Source organism: Colius striatus, chromosome 4, assembly GCF_028858725.1.
Source record: "Colius striatus isolate bColStr4 chromosome 4, bColStr4.1.hap1, whole genome shotgun sequence".
NCBI classification, from domain to species: Eukaryota; Metazoa; Chordata; class Aves; order Coliiformes; family Coliidae; genus Colius; species Colius striatus.
In genome coordinates this window covers 46,201,721-46,223,908 of record NC_084762.1, presented here as the reverse complement: position 1 = coordinate 46,223,908, position 22,188 = coordinate 46,201,721, and the positions used below count along the sequence as shown (strand labels likewise).

The following is a 22,188-nucleotide window of genomic DNA, read 5'->3' as shown; positions in this document are numbered from 1 at the left end:
AATCTGCCCAAGTTAGGACAGATTTACAATAGCTCCAACCATGCAGTCACAAGATTTTTTTCAAGGCAGCCTGTGTATTCCTAGGTCATGCATCTGTTACCTGACACTATAATATTGAGGCATATTTGCTTCTTGTTGTATTTATAACCTAATATTGGTACTAGCACATAATATAAGCTTGATGACAGCAATTATTTATCAGTTGTACTCTGGAAAGAAAATAAACCCAATGTGAGAGAAAGCACATGTATTGTAGTCCTTAGAAGAGCAACTTGAATTCCATGTAAAATAGGAACACAATTTAAATAAACCCACACTTACTGAACTAGCAAATCCCAGAATGGAATTCCCAAGTACAAACCGAAGAAAACAATTACTTGAAGTTTGTTTATTGTGATAACATTGTTCTGAACATCAATAAACATTGCACTGGTATGGGTTACTGTACCCACAATAGTTCAGTCTTAACAAAAACCACTGTACTGGTATGATCACAGATTTGACAATTTGAAGCACGCTACCTTATTATTGATTGGGTTGCTTAACAATCAAGTATTCCACATCTTCAATATAAAAATGAAACAAATAATTGAAGAGAGTTTTCCCACCCTCAAAATAAACCAACATTTTAACTTTCATCTGGAAGTAATTAACACTGTAAAAAAAGTCCAAACCAATTTCATTCTCCTCTGCAGAATTTAACTTTGGAAATTAAAACTTCTTCAGGCAAAAAATTGATGCTTTAATGGCATCTCAAATTCCCGATGTATTTCTGATGTTTCGTTATGAATTTGCATTACAGTCATTTAAACAACTCTCACTCATATGACTGACAGTATTTTCTAGAAGACTTGTATGAAATATTAACATGAAATCTCATATCTTTTGTCTTTACCACAAGCAGATTCAGAGTTTGCTTCAGAAGTTCCGTAACAGAGTTACAACACAAGTGTTAAAACTTTTCCAGTTGAAGGAAAAAAAGGTTTGGAAGGTGCACACTGATGACAGAAAGCTACGGATATGTGAGCCAAGACTGCACATGCAATTGAGTACTGTTAGGGATGGGAGCCCAACTTCTTGAAGCACAAACATGCTTGGTACAGGAAAAAAAAAACCAAACCTAAAACACAAACCCAGAAATGTCTACCACTTAAGTTACTGAACTTTAAATCATTATAGAAATGGGTAATGTCCAAGTCACTAACAAGTTCTGAATTGCAATGTTCCTTATTTATTCCCAGACAGGTATCATTGACTCAGCCTTTGACATGATTCCAATGCTAAGAGGATCTGCATCTTCAACAACACAGTCTCAACAGGGGAGTGCATGTGCCGACAGACACACGCACCTAGAAGTTCCTCTTTCACAGAAAGAATGATTTCGCTTGCACTCGTTTTAAATAAGAATAGCATAACTTGTTCTCAAACACTAGTTTCAGGCCGCTTCTCTCAACTAAGGTAAAGGATGGGCTAATGCATAACTGTTATTTACCCCACTTCATATTAATATTGCAGCACAAGCCTACAGGTTGATAGCAGTGAGATGTCTTCACTAGAGTCAGTAAAGTGCCCAGCAGTCCAAATTACACAGGTATGCAATGACAGTACAGCGCCCTCATATTCTGTCCCTAAACAGGGTTAACAATCTGAAAAGCTTCAAACACAAGCCAGATGGAGAAAAACAAAACCAACTCCCACCCTACTCGTATCAGAGGTATTCAAGAACACTTTTACATTTTATCAAAAATCAAGTATCAAATCTGTTTCTGGTCCAAAACAAAAAAAGCAAAATTTTTAACTAAGCAACTTTTTGGACATCCCTATGATGCACAATAATAGGTTAACAGAATGAGGAGCTCTCTACAAACACAACACCCCCATATTAATACCCTCTTAAACGATATACCTTTGGAGATATATCTGATACCATTTTTCCACACTGCTCCTTTACTCAAGTCACCACCTTAAAATCCACAGCTTATCTTTATGACAATCTGAAAAGATAAATGGAACTGAAGAGAAAAAAAGTTAACCAAGTTAAAAAAGCAAAATTCAACCAAGGAAGATACAGACAAACCTTGGTAACAGTCTGCCCCATTTGGAAGCCCATCCCAGTTTCATGAAATGCTTTTATTTTCAGAAAACCTGTGTAATACCAGGGCCACTAAGAGTAAGTTACACAGTAAAGAAAATGGTAATGTCCACAAAAGAGTGTTTTGGGAGAGGCCGCTTCACTTCCTTTATGTAAAATAGAATTTCTAGATAGACTATTTAATCTCGTAATGAAAATACTTTTAAATGTTGGACTCTATTTTAAAGTACTTAAGTGACTTAAAAGCTCAAATCCTATTGACGTTCAAAGCACTTGGTGAACATGAAAATTTAATTTTCTAATGAAAACTGGAAAAAGAGTAACAAGAAAAAGTGGAATGATGTTTTTAAGTTTCTGACAGTAAAAAAAAAATTAAACCAGAAGCAGTAAGAGCAAAACATCCTTTCAGCTGAGTCCTGTGAAACCCACTTAAACACCGAGATTGGTCACAGGCTGAAACAGCCCCATGAAGCACTGTCCTGACTGTACATGAACACGAGTGCCTTTCAGTTCACTTACATGCATGGCACACCATGACAGATAGGTTGTTTTGTTTCCCACTCTCATACTCCTGCTTTAAAAGAGAGGGTCCATATTGATTTTCCTTGTCCTCATTCTTTATTTAATGTTTTATAAACACAGAAATACACTACAGCTTTGAGAGGGGAAGTAATTTCATTTGAGCAGTGAACTAAAAATTACCCCCCCATGCAGTTTCTAACTGTCTAGCATTAGCTGGTGTCACATCAGAACTGTGGGTTAAGACTATTCAGCCTGATAAAGACAAATATTCTGTGTGAGAGTTCAAAATCCTTTAAATATACTCTTCTGCAGGTAGTGAAACGAAAGGAGAGCTCCTTCCTTTCCTGCATTTGGTCTGAGGGAGTGCGGAAGGGCCTCCCTCCCATGGTGTTTCGGGAGCCACACAAATACCTTCAAGATCACTGAGCTCCCTCCACATGGCCCTGCTCCTGCTGGAGGACGGGTGGAGGTGGGAGGAGAGCTCACCACCAGGCCTGCCTGCTGGAAATCCTGGATGTTGATCCTGGAAAGATCTTTTAAAGTTGGCCCCAGGAACTTGCTTAGGGAGTGACAGAAAAGGCCATTTGGCCAGAAAGGCAAGGACTGATGTTTCAATGACTGATGTTTAATGATGTTTAAATGACTGTAGTCCTTAAGCCCTCTAGGCTGGTGGAACCTCACTGTAGATTTGTCTGAAGGTGGTTAAATGCACTGACTCAACTTAAAAGCAGAACTACTTTTGCCTTCAAGTATTTTTGGAGAGAGAAATACTAGCTGCTTTCACAGCTGATAAACACTAGACTTGGAATGCAGTTTGTTCACAGGCTCTGATCTGAACCTGAGGAATGACCAGCATGACATTTAGGAATAACCCAAAACTTAAGAAAAAAAAAAAAAGGAAAAAAAAAAAAGAAAAAAAAAGAAAAGTTTTATTCTGCTCTGCAGCATTTAACCATTATCATACCTGGAATCTCACTATTGAGCTGCACTTCCTTCCAGCTATTGAAAACCTGCAATACAGAATTCTGGAAAGACCTGCAGTAGACAATTAAAAAATTAAATACACAATTTTTTTAGTATTACAATTCCCTGAATACAATCTGTACATATGTTTTACTGGCCTACACATCATACACACACATATGCATCATCTCTGTGGTAAAAAAGAAAACAGAAATGGCAGCTGCCTAACTCTTACAGAAACGCTCTTGATGAAATTTTAACATGATATAGTGCAGCCTGAAAACAACAAAAGCCATACAAGTATCTGAAGACAGTTTTCTTGGTAACGAGCTCATGAAATAGCTTAAACATTGCACATAAAAAAAGTAATAAGCAGAGTTAGTTTGAGTGTGAATTGTACAAGTATAGTCTTGTACATGTGACAAAAGGCATATTTACATTTAAAGAGGAATTTTATGTCTTCAGAGTCTGTCAGGCCAGTAGTGCCTACACATTTTCTGTATTTTCAGCTGAAAAAGAGCCCACTGGTCTTAAGTTCTGGATCTTTTCAAAAAATGGTGTAATTGCCCATCTGAACACGAGACCACATTTTTTTATTAACAGGTCTGACATTCTATTTGGCAGTTTCCAAACACTTTTTGGCTTCATTTTAGAAAATACACTATTAAGACTAATAATAAAAGAAAAAAAAAAAATCTCTGTTTGCAATAAGGTCTGTATTGATGAAAATGCAAAGTCACAGTCTACCTTATAGCATTTGGCTGCCCTGAAGCACTTGGGTACCATGGCCATCAATGACAGGCCGATCTCAAGTGCCCTAGAACAGGTATATAAAGATGAGCAATAAAGAAACTAACAAAAAACCAAAAAACTCAAACTCCACACAAAAGAAACAGAGAGTAGCTTTGCATTTTCTTTGTTTTAAACCAACAGAGTTAAAGTGATTTCTTCAGTAAGACTTATGGTACCACTATATAAATTAGCAACTTCGTTAAGAAAGTTCTTCACATTTAAACTGAAGTTGAGTAGCTGAATATGAAATTCCATCTCTAGGTGACAAGTATTTTTCAGAGCAGATCATCCATGTTGAAATCAGGAAGAGGCTCTCTCCAATAGCAAAAGGAGCTGAATTCTGGGCACGGAAATGCAGAACTCTGTTCTTTATTAAGTAATGGGAACACATGGTCCACGAGTTCGCTTAGTCTGTAATATCTATAATAACAAAGAAGACAGACCATTACTGAACAGTCTAGTCACTCTTCCATGGTAGCCAAAAAAGTAGCTTTAGAAGTCTAGACCAGAAAGTACAGTCTTTAAATAAGGCACTACTACTGCATAAGCAGTTTGCAATTTCATTTTGCCAGCTTACTTTTCTTTTCAAAAAGTTTCAGTCAAGTATCCAATGTTTTAAGCCTCTGGCAAGTAAGTTTTTCATGTGCTGTATATAACAGGAGATCAAATCATCATGGTCACAAATCCCATTATTTTGTGATCTCATTCCTAAATACTTTCTTTTAGTTGAAATAACGAAAATGATCTTACGAAGATTTGTTTCCCTTAGTTCGTTCTTGGATCAGTTCACCCTTTGGATTCACAGTAAATATTCTGCAGTCTGGGACTCCCACTTGCATGTAGGCATACACATCCTGCAAAAAGCACGAACAAAAGAGCATACTTGAACATTTCCTTACTGAATGTGACATAGTGAACAATTTCTTAAGGGAATGAGAAAAGCTGATTCAAAAAGCATATAGTAAAACCATCCCTTAAAAAACAAGCTTCCTAAACAACAGCCCACCCCTCGCCACATGCACACCATAACAAAACATTCCTCCTTTCCCCAAGTGCCCTGTTCCTGCTCCCAAGTCTGGGGTCACAAATGCACACATCTGTATCACACAATACCATTCCTTGGGACAATATTCCTCTTACAATATCCTCTCTATTTCTCAAGCTCAATTATGACAGCACTGAGCTGCCGAGAGACTGCAGGAACTGTACAATAGGAAACAGGATTAAAGATTTTGGAGCACTGAATTAATACCTTTAGGTTACAAAGCCGTCAGAAATGCTGAAAAAGAGTATGGAAAGGTGGCAAAAATTTGTAGAATCCTGAGAATACCAATGTGCCTATAACCTCTCTCATATAAGCAGCTCTAGTAGCTTTTAGTTAGGGCATCTGCATATGGATTTTCCTGACCAAACCCACAGAAGTACCAATGTGCTCTTTCCTTATTAAAATTAAGTAGATACAAAAAGAAATGTATTTCTTCTGCCTCCCAAGTACTTCATGCATTTTAAGCCTTCAATTAGAAAGGGGCAGACTTACATTAGGTCTGTTTCCAAAAGCAGCATAGAAAGGCTGTTTACTGGGAGCAAACAAATTCTTGATATCATTCAAACATTCGATTTTGAACTTTTCAGGCTTCTTTTCTATTACTTCCCTAAAATAAAATTTCAACAGTCAAATTCTAAATCATAATTTGATAGAAGATATCCTCCTTCCCCATTTATCTGATATTTATACTCTCATTGCTTCCCATTGCTAGCATTGGCAGTTATATAGACAGTCAGTAGTATTCCAAGAATGAAACAAGTGACAACAAAACATGAAAACATTTGCCATTTTCCAACATCTGTAGTAAAGAAGAAATAAAATGATGAATAACTAGTGTGTAGGCTGAGTAAGCGGGATGAAAATTCCTAGTTGTGAACGCAGGCTGTGAACTGCTGTTATTGTAGATGACCATCTAAATCAGAAGGTCTAATCAAGTAGGCATAAACTTGTTACAGCTCCTGCCTCTGACAAAAGGGTGTGCAAAGGCTGTTAGTGACCGTTCTGGCAGCTGCTGCCATTGCTCGCCAGCAACTAGTTGTTTTTAGTAAAAAACAAGGAAAATCAAAAAAGCATTTTCCACTATTAGCTCTTCCAGTCAAGAACAGGTAGACTGTGGCAGGTTCAAAAGATGGACTGAGTGGAAGCATAGCAAAAGCCCACGTTGCTTTTTAAGCAGTCGCACATGGAGCACTTGCAGTATCAGAGTTCGCTTTAGTGTGACAGCCAATATCCCCCACCTAGTTCTCTTTTCCCTCCCTCTTGTGTAACAGCATTGCATTAATCCTTGCAGCTTTACTTGATTAAATTGTATCAATATAAAGAAAATCTACTAGCAAGCAGTCATGGGGACTAGAGGAATGAAGAAAAGGGAAAATGATCTGCTCTGCGACTGGTATTTTGTGGTTTGTGGCCACTTCTAACATGCCCACAGAAACCCAAGTATACAAGTGAAATTCAGGCAAAACAAACAGCTTATGAACAAATAATTGAGGGAAATCAAGTCTCAGGAGCAAATCTAGCACAGGGTGGTTTTTTTTTTTTTACAGATGTAATGTTCAGCATGACAAATCATTTTGATCTGCTGCTTTCTCTGAGATGGGTAGGGAATGGATGTAAGAAATCCCACACGCTTACCTATGTAAGGCAGAAAACAAGCTGCTGGGGGACAACATGAGAGGGCCCCTGGGGAGAATTGTCCCTTTGTCATTTACCCAGTGTAGGTATCCTCTGGTCATATCTGCCATCCCAATGGCACGAGCAGAACAGTACAGAAACTTGTAGCCATTTCTAGGAAAGAATTATCAACTTATTTCATATTCCTTCTGTTCACAGTCTTTGCAAACAGAAGTATGTGGTTATAGCAATGTCCAAAGGCATCAGTTTAGGTATTGACTCATTCCAGTGCTCTGCATGTACAAATAAAAGAGTTTTCCACTGTAAAGTTTTCAAGCATGTAATAATGTAAATCCATGACTCAATCAAATCTGAGAAACAGGAAGTGCCAAAATAACTTGGATGGTAATTCTCAGATTATAGTATAGGATAGACTAGATTAAGTAGGTGCCACATTGATTTTATTCAACTTCTTTCAATCCAGCTGTAGGGTGACAGCAATTGTTTAAAATCATCTGCATTACATGACACTGGCTCCCAGATCTCCTGTATTGGTGGTTGGTTTTTTTTTTCAGGTTGCTGTCAAAATTTGCAGTGCAGAGTGAAGGGCTGACAACAAGAAGCATTCACCGAGCCCCTAAATCTTTCCTGTAGATTTTGTAGGTTCATCTGTTATACAGATTTGTAAACATTTGCTGCATGTACAAGAGGCCTGAGTGTTTATGTACATTTGCAAACACTTGATTCAGTTTGGCAAATAATTCCAATACTATTATTATGCACGGAATAAAAACCCCTCCAGTTATCTCCCATGGACTGCAAGGGACACCAATGAAGGCCACAAGAACAAAGGTCAACAACAGCCTTTTTTTGGGGAAAAAGACTATTAAACTTGAAAACAAAGATAAAAGTCGATTATTTTAAGTGGATCAGGAAGTGTCTGACAGCTGGTCACTCCATCCTGTGATCCTCATCAGTAGCAAGTATTATCTCTAGCATCAGTGTATTTCTGGAAAAAAGTCTGTGAAACAAAGGACCTAATCTGAAAGGGGAGGAAATATGTAGGTTTGTTCTGCCCCAAGTTATGAGACACACAAATTCTGCGGCTATACACCTCTTTGATGAACACTACATTTGTATAGGTATGGTTCACAACTCTCTGGACTAAACTCGTAGACACCTGCCCTTTGTGGCACAGGAGTAGAGGCACATAGCTGCCTCTGTGGCTTGTTGCAGACCACAGGGTGAGCACATCTGCCTGACCGACCTGGAGAGGGGGAGGGCAAATGGCCCTTGGGCTGAATTGCTCTTTTACCGTTTTACTAAACCACATCAGCTTAGGTCAGAAGTGCAACAAAGTGACAGAAAACTCGAGCAGGGCCACCAGCCTTTCCTTTGTACCAGTGGCAAGTTGTTTCTAGGATTATTTTCAGAATATGAAATCTATCCTAAGGAGCATTCCCTGGAGTTTGTTAGCAAATACATTAAAACACACAGTATTTATGCATTGGAAAGACACAAATTAGGTTTGAATTTATACTGTATCATGTTTGTAATAGGCTTTGTGATCAGTCTGGAGACACACATACGCATGAATGAGATATCATTGCTGTTAGGGTTCTCTTTGGTGGTCACATCAATATTATACAGTTTTTAAGAACTAAAATGTAGACTCAAACATTTGAGAAGGGAACTAGTAACAGTGATGTGAAAGTAAGCATTCTGGGCAAAGAACTTCCCTTTGTTTGTGAATGACAGAAGTAGCTCACTTCCCAACAAATTGCAATAAATTGCACAGTTATTAACAATAATCCAGTTACCTGCTCATTAATCCCCAAATTCCAGAAAACCCTAATCACTTCATAGGTTACATACTCACTCATTTATGGAATGATAGAGTTTTGCAATGCCCTGATGAGTCCAGTCCTTCCCGAGCTGGGGGAGGATGTGTCCTAAAGCATCGGACCTAAAAAGCAGAATCAGAGATAGCTGATCGTAAGTGTATGAGTTTGTTAAAGATGATCAGTAATGAATATACAATTTATAGTAAGTATTTACATAAATATCTCTGCAGAAGGTCTCAAAAGAGAATCAGTAACTACTCTAGACAGAGAACTGATGGGGCTATACAGCACAAGTCAGTTGCCTAGCTAACCTATGGCTCCCAAACCTGGAAAAGTCTAATGGAAAAGGCGCCTAACGGAAAAGGCAACAGCCACACACTAAACATTACCACTTTTGCATTATTCTGTTAAAAGACATTTTCTAGTTTGTTGTAAATGCCAGCACAAATTAAAATCAAAGCAAGTTTCCTTTCACGACTGTTAATGAACATCCTTTAATAGTGTTCTTAAATCTTATTTTGAAAAGCAGGATAGAATCAATAAAGTCAGATTAAAAAAACCCCAAACAACAAATAAAAGAAAACAATTCGATGATACTTACTTGGTTATTGTACCATCAATGTCTGATATGATGATCTTATCATTCCAGTTCCAGAGATATATTGTTCCTGCACAACGGCAAGTCCCTTGATACTGGGTTGTAATACTAAATACAACATCATTAGGGCCATCTCTGAGCTTCAGCTTTGCCTTTAGAAAAAAATGAAAATAATTGAAAACATAAGTTACCCTCACTACAAAATTTTTATAAGAAGTGAGCTTCAGAAAACAGCTCATATACTTTTCTTCATCTATTTTGATTAACTCATCAAAAAACAAACCATGGTTTAACACTGGCACAGCTTTTATGACAGTCTGTTTTGTAGTCTGGGAACGTGTGTTTGTCCGTAACTTCTGTATCTGCTTACAGCAGCAGATATCTGACTCTCTGCTACTTGAGTTCTTGCTGTTACAGCAGACTTACAGTACAAGCAAATGGAACTCTGTGTGCTAGAGTATGCAACACTATTTTCTACTTAGTGGACGCTTTTGAAAATCTTCCCTGAGGAAGATCACACATTTAGACAGCAGTAGAACTAACTTGTAAGTTTGATGGCAATGAATAAACTGCATACCAATTTAAATATACATTATTAAACTGTTCAGTTCCTGGGATATCCAAATTGCACACGCCAACAATGTCACTTTTTTGGCAACATCTTAATATAGAAGTTTGACTGCAGATCTTTGTAAGACATTATATTTTAATCCAAACACATATTCTTAAAATAACAACATAAAAGATTCCCTTGCAGTTACCCACAGTAGGAAGGAAAATACTTTCACTTTTAAAATTACTAATACGATTTGTTTCTTTAATTTCAGTAATAACTAATGGATTTTTAAATTTTAAATTTTCCCAACTCCTTTTTTCTACTGCTAGAGAAGTAACCTAGAGACCATTTTACTTACTTCATGAGATGTACTCATATATCGCTTCTAAAAAGTGGCAGAAGTCCAGCTCTTAGAGTGGAATTGGGAAGCATCCTATGTACAAGAAAGGCGTGCCACTTACTATTTGGTCTGAAGACAGTCTCAGTGACTTCTTATATGATGTAGTGTTCCCATGGGTTGGATGCTCTACGGGGGCAGGATCTATTTTCAGGGATTCCTTCAACTCCTGTGAGGCTTCATCACTAGAAGAATCATCTTCTGGAGGTCTGACATGAGATGAGATGAACCAGAACAAATGTAAGCTACAGACAATTCCTCTTTAATGGTTTAAGATTCTTATGCCAGACTAATTTCTGCTTATGTTGAGGATTTGCTACTAGCTTTATAGCACAGATTGACCAAGTCCATGGTCTAGTGAATGCCTAGATAAAGCTAGTATATGCCAATAAGCAAGGAAGACTTGTAATGCACACTAGTATTGGTGGAGCTCTAACCATTGCTATTACTAGCTGCCTCCACAAACAATGGGTTTAGTAAAGACAGAGTGGCAAGCAGACACTAATGCTGTGTTGATGAATTAGGTACGCTGCAGATGAAAGGGGATGCTGAATGAGTAACAGAGTTTTGTTTTTTAGAAAAGCTGCCAGTTACTATGTAATTTAAACTGTGGGTGATAAGTTAGTGGGGTAGCTCACCTTTTAAGGTTATTCAGACTTATTTTTCTGCCAATTTGAGATTTCAAGATTAAAAGCAGCATTTAATTTCTCTGAAGTAGTCAATCGCAATATATTTAGGTTTTTAAATCTTGAACATGTCAACATTCACAACTATCTTCACAAAATCATGGGAGAATATGATTACACATAATAAGTTATCTAGACTGGCACAATTTTGTGCTCAAAACTGCTAGATGTCAACCACAATCTTGGGACATTTGTGCACTGTAATTAATACTATTTTATTGTTTCATTTATGTAATGTTACAAAAAAGATTGCACATGGCTTAAATTATTTATACAATATTGAGTTTTAAAATACCCCAATAATAATGACAAACACCATCTCAGAAACAATACCAGAGAGTAGTGGCCCACTGCTAAAGGTTACTATGTATGTCTTTGTGGTTATGTTACAAGTTAAGAAGTAAATACAACAGGATTTAGGAAATAGCTGTACAGTATCTGTAGTTCCTACAATGTTTGCTGCCACATTATTTTGCTGAATTAGTTGCTAAATGCATCTAGTCCCTCTTTAGTAGCTTAAAAGGAAAACGTTTCTTCCCATAGTAAATTCCTAATGAATTCTTCATCAAAAAAGAAAAAAAGAAACTGTTCAGTCCACAAAATAGTCTTCAGACAGGAACACACCTACTATTAACTTGCTCTTTTATAGCTGCTGACAGTTCATTTGTTCTTTGTGTCTCAGTTTTCCCCTCTTTCGCCTCTGGTATCTAAAGCAACACGATAAAAAACACAGAGACATTTTAAGCATTTCAAACTGGTCCAAGTGAATTCACACAATTCACACTTAAATAGCTAGCATTGTAGTACATAAACGACATTAAGTTTCAGAATCATTCATTCTGTAAATTATTTAACAAGAAGGAACAGTCTATTAGTTTTCTTTTTTAATTTCAGGAAGCAAAACACTGCATGCCAAAAGTTGACAACTGCTAGTTTAACATGATGAACTTAGCAATAAAGGGGCTGCCGATCTCTAGGCTTATAAAATTCCCTTTTTTGTGAGGAAGTAAATTTAAGGCACATATTTGAGGTTCAGAAAACTTAATTTAGTCTAAAATATGGTGTCTCAGCTAACATCTACTATGCAGCACAACATCTACTTAGATATTTGTGTATACATTCCTAAAACATACTGCAGTGACTGAAAAGTAGTGCTGCCAACTGCTTATGGCTTAGAAGAAAGAATTTTGAGAATATTGTGCAACAGCTGAATACAGCAATTTTTGTTGAAGCAACTATTAACAGCAAACAAAGATGTGATATCTAAGACTAAATATACAGAAGGAGCTACAGCTACTACAACACTGATTAACTCTCAGCTGGCAAGCAGTGACACAGAGCTGTGGGAGTAGCACTCTGAGGCACTTCTGACAAACTACAATTTTTCATCTTTTAACAGCTAAGGAAAGAAGAAAAAAATCAAAATAGGTCTCAGTTACCTGCTTAGTCATGCTTTCTCTCTTCCGCCAGAACCACCACCTTCCAGACTTCTTTGGCATCTTTTCTTTGACCCAAGACTCAACCGTTGCCTGAAAAATTAGGCATTTAATATTTGTTTAGAAAAATAAAGAGATAATCACACGTACTACATACAAAATATTTTTTTTTAAAAGTATAATTCTATCTATTTACCTTAGGCAAACTCTTCTGAAACACTTGCAAACTCAGAATCATTGGAGCAGCCAACGCCCAGTTATAATACCTGTTTAAAAACATGACATTGATATTACAAAACCTGACTATCAGTGTGCAACCTGCCCTTTTGCTAATGAAAAAATACATTTGCTGCCAACAACTAATAACAAAGTTTTCTACAAGTAGAGGTATTTTAATATATATAGTGCACTTAATTTACCACTATAAAAATCACTTCATTTAAAGCTGAATTTAATGCAAATATTCAGTTCAGAATCCTTGTCTTTGAGATTTGGAAACACATCAGTCAAAACCACAAATTGCAACGGAAGCTGAGAAATGCACTCATTTTAAAGGGCAGATTTTAAATGAGATCTTCTATCTATGATACACATATATAGAGAATATACATACATAGAGATTTACCTGTTATAAATCCTTATTACCAAATTCGGATTGTCTATGAGCCCAGGGTTCTCAGCAAATTCATGATAAGTAATAATATGTTCCATAAATTTTTCTGCAATAGAAGCAGATTTAAATTACAGAAAAAAAAATCCAAGATATCTGATCAGTTTTTTATCTAGGGAAATGCTTCCTGTCATTTCAGAGTCTTTGCTGATCTTGACATCACTCAAGATACACTAATATGGCCTACCTGACAAGAGTCCTGCCTGTGACTGCCTCCTCAAAAACAGTGAAAACCTTACACCACTTTAGTAGTCACAGTAATGAGAATTAAGAAATTAGAAGAGGGAGGATAAGGAGGAGGTAGGAACTAATTCAGTTTGCTGGCTGGAAAAAAAGAGAGTCATGCTTGTCTAAGCAAGTTTTCTTTAAAAATTTATTGTGGCAGTTAAGGGGCCTACATAATACCCTATTGTAGTGGAGGGGGAAGTATGTTACCAGCTTCTTGGGTTTGTCTAATCATTGACTACTAATAGCATTCTCATTACTAGGGCTATGCAAGTTTACAGAAATTCATAATTTAGTGTAAGATCCCTGCAAGGAAGACATATTTTCAAATAAAATCTGGTATTACTACCACAGTACCAGGAGAGATCTTCTGAGCCTTTATCAATAAGCATTTATATTTCACTTGATGCATTAGAGACTAGTTGACTACAAAAAAGGTAATACTACAAACAATGCAGTACATGTTCATGAAAATTCTGTGCTCCTAGAAGCTCCCTCAAAAATGCACACAACTTCAGTACTAAAATTAACCACAGCATTAAGAGAGAAGAATCAGCTAGTAAAAATCTAAAAAGTTAATAAACATTTAGGACAGAGCAAGAGAAAAGATAGTCCAACACAACAGTCAAGAGATTTTTCTAATCACTTAATAAAAAACAATAAAAAAAAAAAACCAGGCAATTGAAAAGAATATAATTGTTAAGATTTATATAGGACTATGCAAGTAATTACAGCCATAAGAGTGCCTGCTCAGACACACAACACCTAGTGCAAAAACAGAGACAGAAACCTTCTCAAGACATTAGGTGCTCTTGAGTAATTTGAGGTTAAATTCTGCTATCTCTGCTTGGCAAATGCTTGAGAATTTTAGAAAATGAAATACTAGCTATTTCCTTTTCTCACCACAAGTGTAACAGTAACTCAAAGCTTTACAAGGTGGAAATCAGAGCATTCAAGCCACTTAATTTGTTTAATTGAGCTCTATTACTCTTTGTTTCAGTTGTTCACATACCTTTAGAAATTTCTCCATTTTCATTGAGACCTCCACAAAGTGAAAGTGTAACGTCAGGTAAGTCCATAGCAGAATCGGACATGCACTCTGTACCACTATCAGCAGCAGCACTTCCTACTGATTGGGGTGACTGGGAACCAGAAAGAGTATCCGACTCTGTCCACTGCCTGAAGCCCGGATCAGAATCACTAAAGAAAAGACCACCACGTTTTCCTTAAGTATTTCACTTGCAAAAAAAAGGTATAGATTTTAGGTTACTGAATGCAGTGTATTATTACTCACCCAAAAAACACTCACAAAAATCACCTTGCTATTGAAGTACATCACTTTACAATGGATTTAAAACCAACCAAAAAACCAGACACAAACACAGACCCTGAACCCTTCATAATATCAGCAGATTGACAGTTTCCAGTTCTTATATTCACCTACATTGGGAAACCATTACATTTCACTTGCCTACTATGAAATTGCATTTAAATGAGGTAAAGATCCTCCACGTTCTATTTTTGCAGAAAAATACTGTGCTCTTCAAACTTCACTAGAAAGCTGTCGAATAAGAACAGAAGTAAAAAAGACATTCCTCGATGTTTTCATAACACTGTGTTTTGACAAAGTACATTAGAAAATTAAAGACCTTGCAGGAAGATCTTGTGGGATTTTTTTTAACATCAAAAAAGATAACAAAAAGAGTTAAAAGGAACGTATAGAATATGCAAGAAGTAAACGGCTGTGAATTTATCTAGAGCCAGCAATGTGGCAAAATGTGTAAAAGGTGTGTGCAATTTAAACTCATCTTCCCTTTTTTGTATTTGCAGAACACAGAGGTTCTCTCAGTAATGAGAAAGATCATTCCTACATGATCTTTCAATACATTTCTTGTCAAATTGGAAACTGGCTTTCTCAATGAGATCAATGCTCACTGATGCACAAAAGCCTGAAAACCTGAAGTCCAAATCTCTTTCCAGAACTGGCGCATTAACCATCTAAATCTTACACATGCAATAGAACTTACATAGTGCAACTGCTTATACAGTAACCCTAGATCCACAGAACCTTAATTCAAAATTACCTTTTGGGAAAGTAGAGTGCTGCAACTTCAGGTTCCAAAGCCTTTAGGTCCTCCAAGTAAATATCATCAGGCCCCTGATGATGACTTCGCTTGTGCACCCCTATTAATTTTAACAGTTAAGATCACTAAGATGAAGCTATCCAGATAGACTAAATACAAACGTAATTGTGGAAAATTCAGGCTTATTTACAGTATTTATCAATACAAGAGTTGAATTATAGTTTTTAGTCAGGTAAGACTACATTGAAATAGAAAAAAATGAACAGGCCCATTTATGCTTTTAAAAAAAATTGCTGAAGGAAAGAATCAACAGCTTTATTATTTACCTTTCTTTTTTGAAGGCGAATCAATTTTTGCTGTTGGCTTTGTTTCTGGCAAAGGATCCATCATCAGCCTGGAATGATGATCAGCATCTAATGGTAATGGATCTTGTGGTTCTGTGATCGCAGAAGCAAGAGAATCTTTAGCATCCATCTGCTTAAGCAGAGGATGAGTTCTTGGCTCAGGTTTCAGTACTATACAGACAGAATCTTTCACATCGTCATCATCTTCAACTTCATCGGAGCTGACGATGACCCTAAAATGAGTTTTTTCTGATGGAATAATGGTAGCTGTTCTGGGATGTTCCACTTTCTCTTTCTTGCTTATCTGGAAAACAAAACTCTAGTCAATCCTTAAACTTTTGGTTTATTTTTTTTTAAACGTTAATAGTACAAGTCCTGGACACAAGTAAACACAGTAAAAATTTAAATATGTATTTCAGCAACATAAAACATATCTCACCTTATTAGTAAAGCTCCTTGGAGCAGAAGGCTCACAGTAGCTCATTTACAGGTTCAGTAAAGAAACTGACATACAGAAAGCACTAACTTGACCAAATCACAGCAAGAAAAAAGCATAAATGGAGACGTACCAGGGCTTCTGTCACCAACTGCCTGTCAGATACTAAATTAGTCCTATCAAGGCTATAATTCTTCTGAAATGAACTAGGATTTACCCTAAAGGAAATAGTACTTCTAAAGTTGTTTTCTTCAGTTTCTAACTAAAAATGCAAAAGTTTCGTACTTTTACTGACGGGTTTTCTGGACCGACTTTGCTGAGCAGCTTTTGAACTCCACGACCTGGGCTGCCTGCCCGCCACACGGGGGTGCTGCTCTCCCATGCCAGCTGAACTGCTATGACGAACAGCGCATTTCCAGCCCTCTCCTGGGACCCAACTTCGGACCTGACAAAACTCAGCTCAAAGCGAGAGAGAAATAAATTTACCTTGGTTGATTCTGGGAATCCTCCCCATGTCCATTCCATGTGAGACTCAGATCTCAGCAAGCTCTCAGCAGGTTTAACTTCTAGTTCTGAATCACTTTTAGGGCAGCCTGGCTCTGAGAAAGGGCTAGCAAATCAACAAGAACAAAATCAGAAAAAAGAAAGCTAGTGTTTAAAATGCATTTGTTGTGCAGCTACTGTTGGTAGTTTTCTACAGCTTAACAGAGCTTCAATTATTCAGTAACATGGCAAGAAGCCCAGCAGGGTTTCAGACAGTGAGAAATTAGGTTAAAACCAAAATCACATTAGAGGACTTGCATAGTGATCACCCTGAACAGATTTGTCCACTGTGTCTGCAGTGTAGGTGTAGGTCTCCCCTCAGTCCACATTCCATTTTTCAAACAGAATAAAACAAATAAAGTCTATCTAAAAGCCAGAAATTAGCTTTAAGTTCCTTTCTTCGGTAAAAATCACAGAATCTTAAGGGTTGGAAGGGACCCTGAAAGATCATGTAGTCCAACCCCCTGTCAGAGCAAGAAAATGTATATAACATTTAAGCTTGCCGTACTAAGATTTGAATAATAGAAGTCCTACAAATCTAACTCACAAATAAATGCATGAAATGCCACCAATTTCCAATGCAAGGAAAGCAATATAAACAGGATAATTTAGGAGAGGGAAAGAAGATTACTTGAAAACTTCCTTCAGATATGTTTAGACTACATCTGGTTTTTCCTAGAGTGGTTATCATCCATAGATCAGAAAAAGACACCTGAAATTTACTTTAGACGTGGCAACTTTTGAGATACAAGAGCTCACTGAACAAAATGCTAGAAAGGTACGATTTAAAAATCATTCTGCTCTTGTAATCGTAGGAAGGAAAGGAAAGAAGAGGTTGTTTTGAAGTAGCATTTAGTGTTGGGACAATCGAAGTCTATCCTTTCTTGAACAGGGTAATTATATTGCATATTATAGAAATGTTGCTCTTTCCATACTTCGACGTTCACAGCGCATTTTGGTTTGGTCTGGGGTATTTTTGGTTGGTTGGTTTTAAAAAAATATAGATAAATATCAACATCTGAATTTGAATTGTAGGGATCAGAACTTGACACAGCACTCCAGGTACAGCTTGACTAGCAATAGGTGGAGATGGATAATCACATCATCTCTGCTAGTATGCAGCCTCAGCCTTTGTTGCTGCAGCAGTGCTGTGCTGACTCATGTTCAGTTTCTCGTCCATTAGAAATCCCAGATCCCTTTCAGCAAGGCCACTCTCCAATGACAAAGACCCACGTCCTCCTGTTAAACTGGAAGATGTTTCATCTTGATGTAAGAAAGAAACTTTTTACAGTCAGAATAATCATTCACTGGAGCAACCTTCTCAGGAAAGTGGTCCCCATCACAGGAAGTTTTTAAACTGCGACTGCTCAGGGTGACGGATAATCTAATCTAGGCCCAAAATTTTATGGGAAAGAGGGGACAGGTAATCTTCTGAGTTCCCCCCCCCAACTTGGGTTGTCCTACGATTTAATACTGAAAGTTTTACAGTAATCCCTTTAGTTATTTAATTTATGGATTATTCTTTTTCCTTACAACATTTCTGTAGGAATTCATTATCTAATGCAAGTATCATATCTAGCACTTTCCAGAGGTTTTGCAACATCACACAGGACTAAAATGATCACAATTCAGAATGTAAAAACAGACAGTACACAGTGGTGATCATCATCTGTCAACTTCCAGCCTTTATCACCCAGGGACACAAAAAGGAAACCATATAGAGATTTGCCCCCTCAGTTCTCCTTTAACAATTTCCTACAGAAATTATACTTTTTGTACTATTAGAAGGGCTTATTTAAAATAACATATGGGTGAAAATACATGTACATATTAGTTTTCAGGAAGACTATGAACTTTCTCTATGAGCCAAATAATTTATTCTGCCTATATTTCAAGTCAAGTGGAAGGCATGCAGACATATTAACCTGTTTCCATGCCTAATTCTTAATATTCAGCAGTACCTGCATAAGAATGATGGCTACTTCAGCCCTTTGAAAACCCATGTCTGTTCACTTCCTCCAAAGCATTAAGTTTTCCATTATCATTCTCGGGGAGAAGTCTTTAGTCAAAAGATCCATGCTTATAATAGTGATCTAATCATGCTAACATTGCTTGTTAAAACAGCAACAGCATTGACAGCACAGGTATGAAATAGCCAATTATTATGGAATTTTTTTTATTATAGTGAGTAGGACAAAGAGAAATTTCCTCATTGAAAAGACTTTCACTATTCCTTTCACTTCCTGCAAGGGTTCTGAAAAGTAAGACAACTCCTCTTAACTAGAAGTCACTTAGCTTTTCCAGATTTCCAACTAAAACCTTCCATTTCTCTTTCACCATATGCTGACTATATCATAGTATCTCTCTTTGGTGGTTTAAGAGAAATAATTTCATACAAAATTTCTCCTCTTCTAGAGAGGAGAATCCTCTAACTAATCAATCCAGCCCCTTCAAAGAGGGGAAGTAAAATTGTCAATTTCTCTGTCACACTACAACCTGTACTGGATAGCTTCTTGTTTAAAAAAAAAACAGCAAAACAAAGCAAAACAAAAAAACCTGCCAAAAAACAAACATAAAGAGACTAAGTATCTCACATGATACACAGATAAGTTGTTAGAGCAGACTATTCCCTAAATACATAAACAGGAAGAGAGGAGATAGCACTGAAAGGGATGAATCACATCTCCCAGATCTAACCTGCTAGTCAATATTAGCTGGAGTTTTATCAACTGCAAAGGAGTACCATCCTATCTTGATGATATAATCCCCACACCACACTACAACAGTCATCAGGATAAAACACTCTGACTGCTTTTCAATCACAAACCACAAATCTTTGAGGAACACTTGAAGACTACATCTCATTAAGTACATTTGAGGATGTGGTTCTCAATCCAAAACATAGAAACAAACTATAATAGGACTTCCAGCCCCATTGCTTCTATTCATCAGCAAGCTATGCACTGAGGGAATTAGAAGGCACCAAACATGGTGTGGTACTTCAGACTCTACTGAGGCCACAGCCCTGAAAATTCTGAAACAAAGAGATTATACATATTTCAAAAAGTCTTTTCTGAAGCTTAATCTCTTCTATTCTGCATTAAGATCAATTAATACAGAAGAACAGGCACCTGTGCACCAGCAGCTAACATGCAACAATGCTGAGTAGGAACCCTCACTGTGAATATACCAGCTAGGAGGCAGAGTCCTCAGTCAAACTGAAAAGAAGTAAAACTACATGGTCAAAGAGTTACAATGAATCAGGACACTGCTCAGCATCCTGTGTGCTATATTATATACACCCTTTCTTATGTCCATAGTATTCCTGAAAAGTAGGAAATTTACCTCAAGTACTACCACATACGAACAGGATGCCTTCTTATGCAAAGACATTGATGTTGAATGGTGAAATACAAAGGATAAGCCTTAAAAAAACGTAGAAACTGAATGCAAGAGGAATATAATAGCATGAACATCAGAAGTCAAAGCACTTGAATAAATGAACAGGAGTGTCCTAGTCACTGTAACTGAAAACTGACTAGCAAGCTGTTCTATATCATGTATAAGAATCCACAGTCAATTGATACTCTTCCTGGTATCTCTGATTACCAGAGACTAGAACTTCAGTGACTAACAAATCCTCTGCTCTGAAGGGGAATATGAGTCAAGTTTAAGACCAAGTTTTACCTCGAGCCATTACTTCACCTGGCAAAATCTACCTAAACACTTAACAATTCTGCTTTACAGCGTATCAAGTGTTGCTTATGCTAGAGTGAATCATACTTAGTTTCCACAACCTTCCCAATCTAAGGAAATGTTATTAATTGTATTTTCTTTCTTTAATAGTGAATTTTTAAAATAAGGTGGGTTTTTTTTCACTTAAGGGAGAGGAGAAAAAGGAAAAAGACAACACAAATTTTGGTTAATATATAGACAGGAAAGTTCCAAGTAAGCACCACATTCTGTACTTGAGATTAGAGAAGTTAGGCATATTTGACAGTTTTATAGAGCAGGGTGAAAAATGAGTACAAAGGCACATTAATTTTTAAAATAATTATTCATCATTATACATATGATGACATTACAAAGTGACTTACTTCTCCAGAGGGGACCAGTCTCCATCAGACAAAGGGTAATGATCCTTTGAATGATAAATCAAAGATTCTTTTTGTTCTTCACCCTTTGGTGATGAATTTGAGGATCCTCTGTGGAAATGCATGAGACATTAGGTCAGCTGTATGAAACAAACAATACTAATTCAGTTAGAAAAGTTATTTATATGTTACTAGAACTTCAAGACCAAAAGAAAGGCATGAACTGCTAAAAGAATGTATCGCTGCACTTAAAATGTATAAGAAACTATTATTAATACTTGAAAATACTCAAGCTTAAAAATCTACCACTCTTGACACATAAGTTAATACAATAGCATAAATCATATATACACTTTATATAGCCAGCTAATACTACCAAAACTCAAAGATGAACACAAATATTTACACATAACCTTTATTATATAAGCCTTAGAATTACTGAAAAAGTTAAATAGAAAAGGTAGTTTTGACAACGCACTTCACAACTGCATATCTCACAAATGAAAACCACTAACAGAACATGGGATAGGTACTAGCCTCACAGTTCACTCAAGAGTTTACAAATTAACATACACTACAACAAGCAGCTATTAGTACTGGACTTCTCTGAACAGTGGAGTTTGTTTTGCCCTGGGAAGCCTACTCAATATCTAGAAATTGTAAGAAGTCCCACAACAATCAACAGTAAGACCCACTGAACTGGCATGCATTGTATTTTACACAGAAGCTCCTTTTAAATATTACCAACACAAGTACTTCTGGTCTTTTTACAGCTTTCTGAATGTAACAGAATAAATGGCTATTCTGAGGATACAACTAACTTGTTTTGATATCAAGTCCACTATGGCTTAGAATACAAGGAAGATAAGCCTGGAATTTGTGTGTAAAATGCAATACAAAATATTTTAAGCTATTATTATGATAGAGAAAGTATTTTTCTTCCATTACAAATGTCTTTGCACTGGACTTGTTTTGAAATTATAAAACTAAAATCTTTATCTGTAAGAGAAATTAACACTATCTGTTAAAATACATAAGTACTTTGAACATGAATGCTTACTCAATACAGTTCATTAGAATATAAGCAGTTACAGTTATGTACTTCATTTGTGCAAGTCTTTCATTTGGAGGACAGTTCAGACTATGTTAACTGCTGAACTCTAAAAATGTCTTAATATCTCCACTTCTTATTCAATAGTACTACTGCTATGAAATTTGATGACGACAGTCTGACTTCAGGTGAGAGC

The 22,188-nt window shown here is 36.8% G+C and overlaps 1 protein-coding gene across 4 annotated transcripts in view; it reads right to left on the bottom strand.

Moving 5' to 3' along the window:
• Positions 1 to 373: 373 nt before the first annotated feature.
• Positions 374 to 22,188, bottom strand: part of LPIN2 (lipin 2) — a 43,752-nt gene continuing 21,937 nt past the window's right edge. For 2 of the 4 annotated variants that reach the window (XM_061994484.1, XM_010207276.2), the window contains exons 5-20: positions 20,945 to 21,052; positions 16,791 to 16,914; positions 15,851 to 16,172; positions 15,525 to 15,624; positions 14,453 to 14,640; positions 13,171 to 13,264; positions 12,742 to 12,811; positions 12,549 to 12,638; positions 11,734 to 11,816; positions 10,488 to 10,632; positions 9,474 to 9,622; positions 8,908 to 8,994; positions 7,050 to 7,202; positions 5,907 to 6,021; positions 5,120 to 5,223; positions 374 to 4,789 (exon numbers count right to left, since the gene is read on the bottom strand). In XM_061994484.1, the coding sequence (XP_061850468.1) occupies positions 4,645 to 4,789; positions 5,120 to 5,223; positions 5,907 to 6,021; positions 7,050 to 7,202; positions 8,908 to 8,994; positions 9,474 to 9,622; positions 10,488 to 10,632; positions 11,734 to 11,816; positions 12,549 to 12,638; positions 12,742 to 12,811; positions 13,171 to 13,264; positions 14,453 to 14,640; positions 15,525 to 15,624; positions 15,851 to 16,172; positions 16,791 to 16,914; positions 20,945 to 21,052 (2,077 nt within the window). In that variant the 3' untranslated portion in view covers positions 374 to 4,644. The remainder of the gene's footprint in view (positions 4,790 to 5,119; positions 5,224 to 5,906; positions 6,022 to 7,049; positions 7,203 to 8,907; positions 8,995 to 9,473; positions 9,623 to 10,487; positions 10,633 to 11,733; positions 11,817 to 12,548; positions 12,639 to 12,741; positions 12,812 to 13,170; positions 13,265 to 14,452; positions 14,641 to 15,524; positions 15,625 to 15,850; positions 16,173 to 16,790; positions 16,915 to 20,944; positions 21,053 to 22,188) is intronic. The other 2 variants (XM_061994486.1, XM_061994487.1) reach the window with 2 other exon arrangements.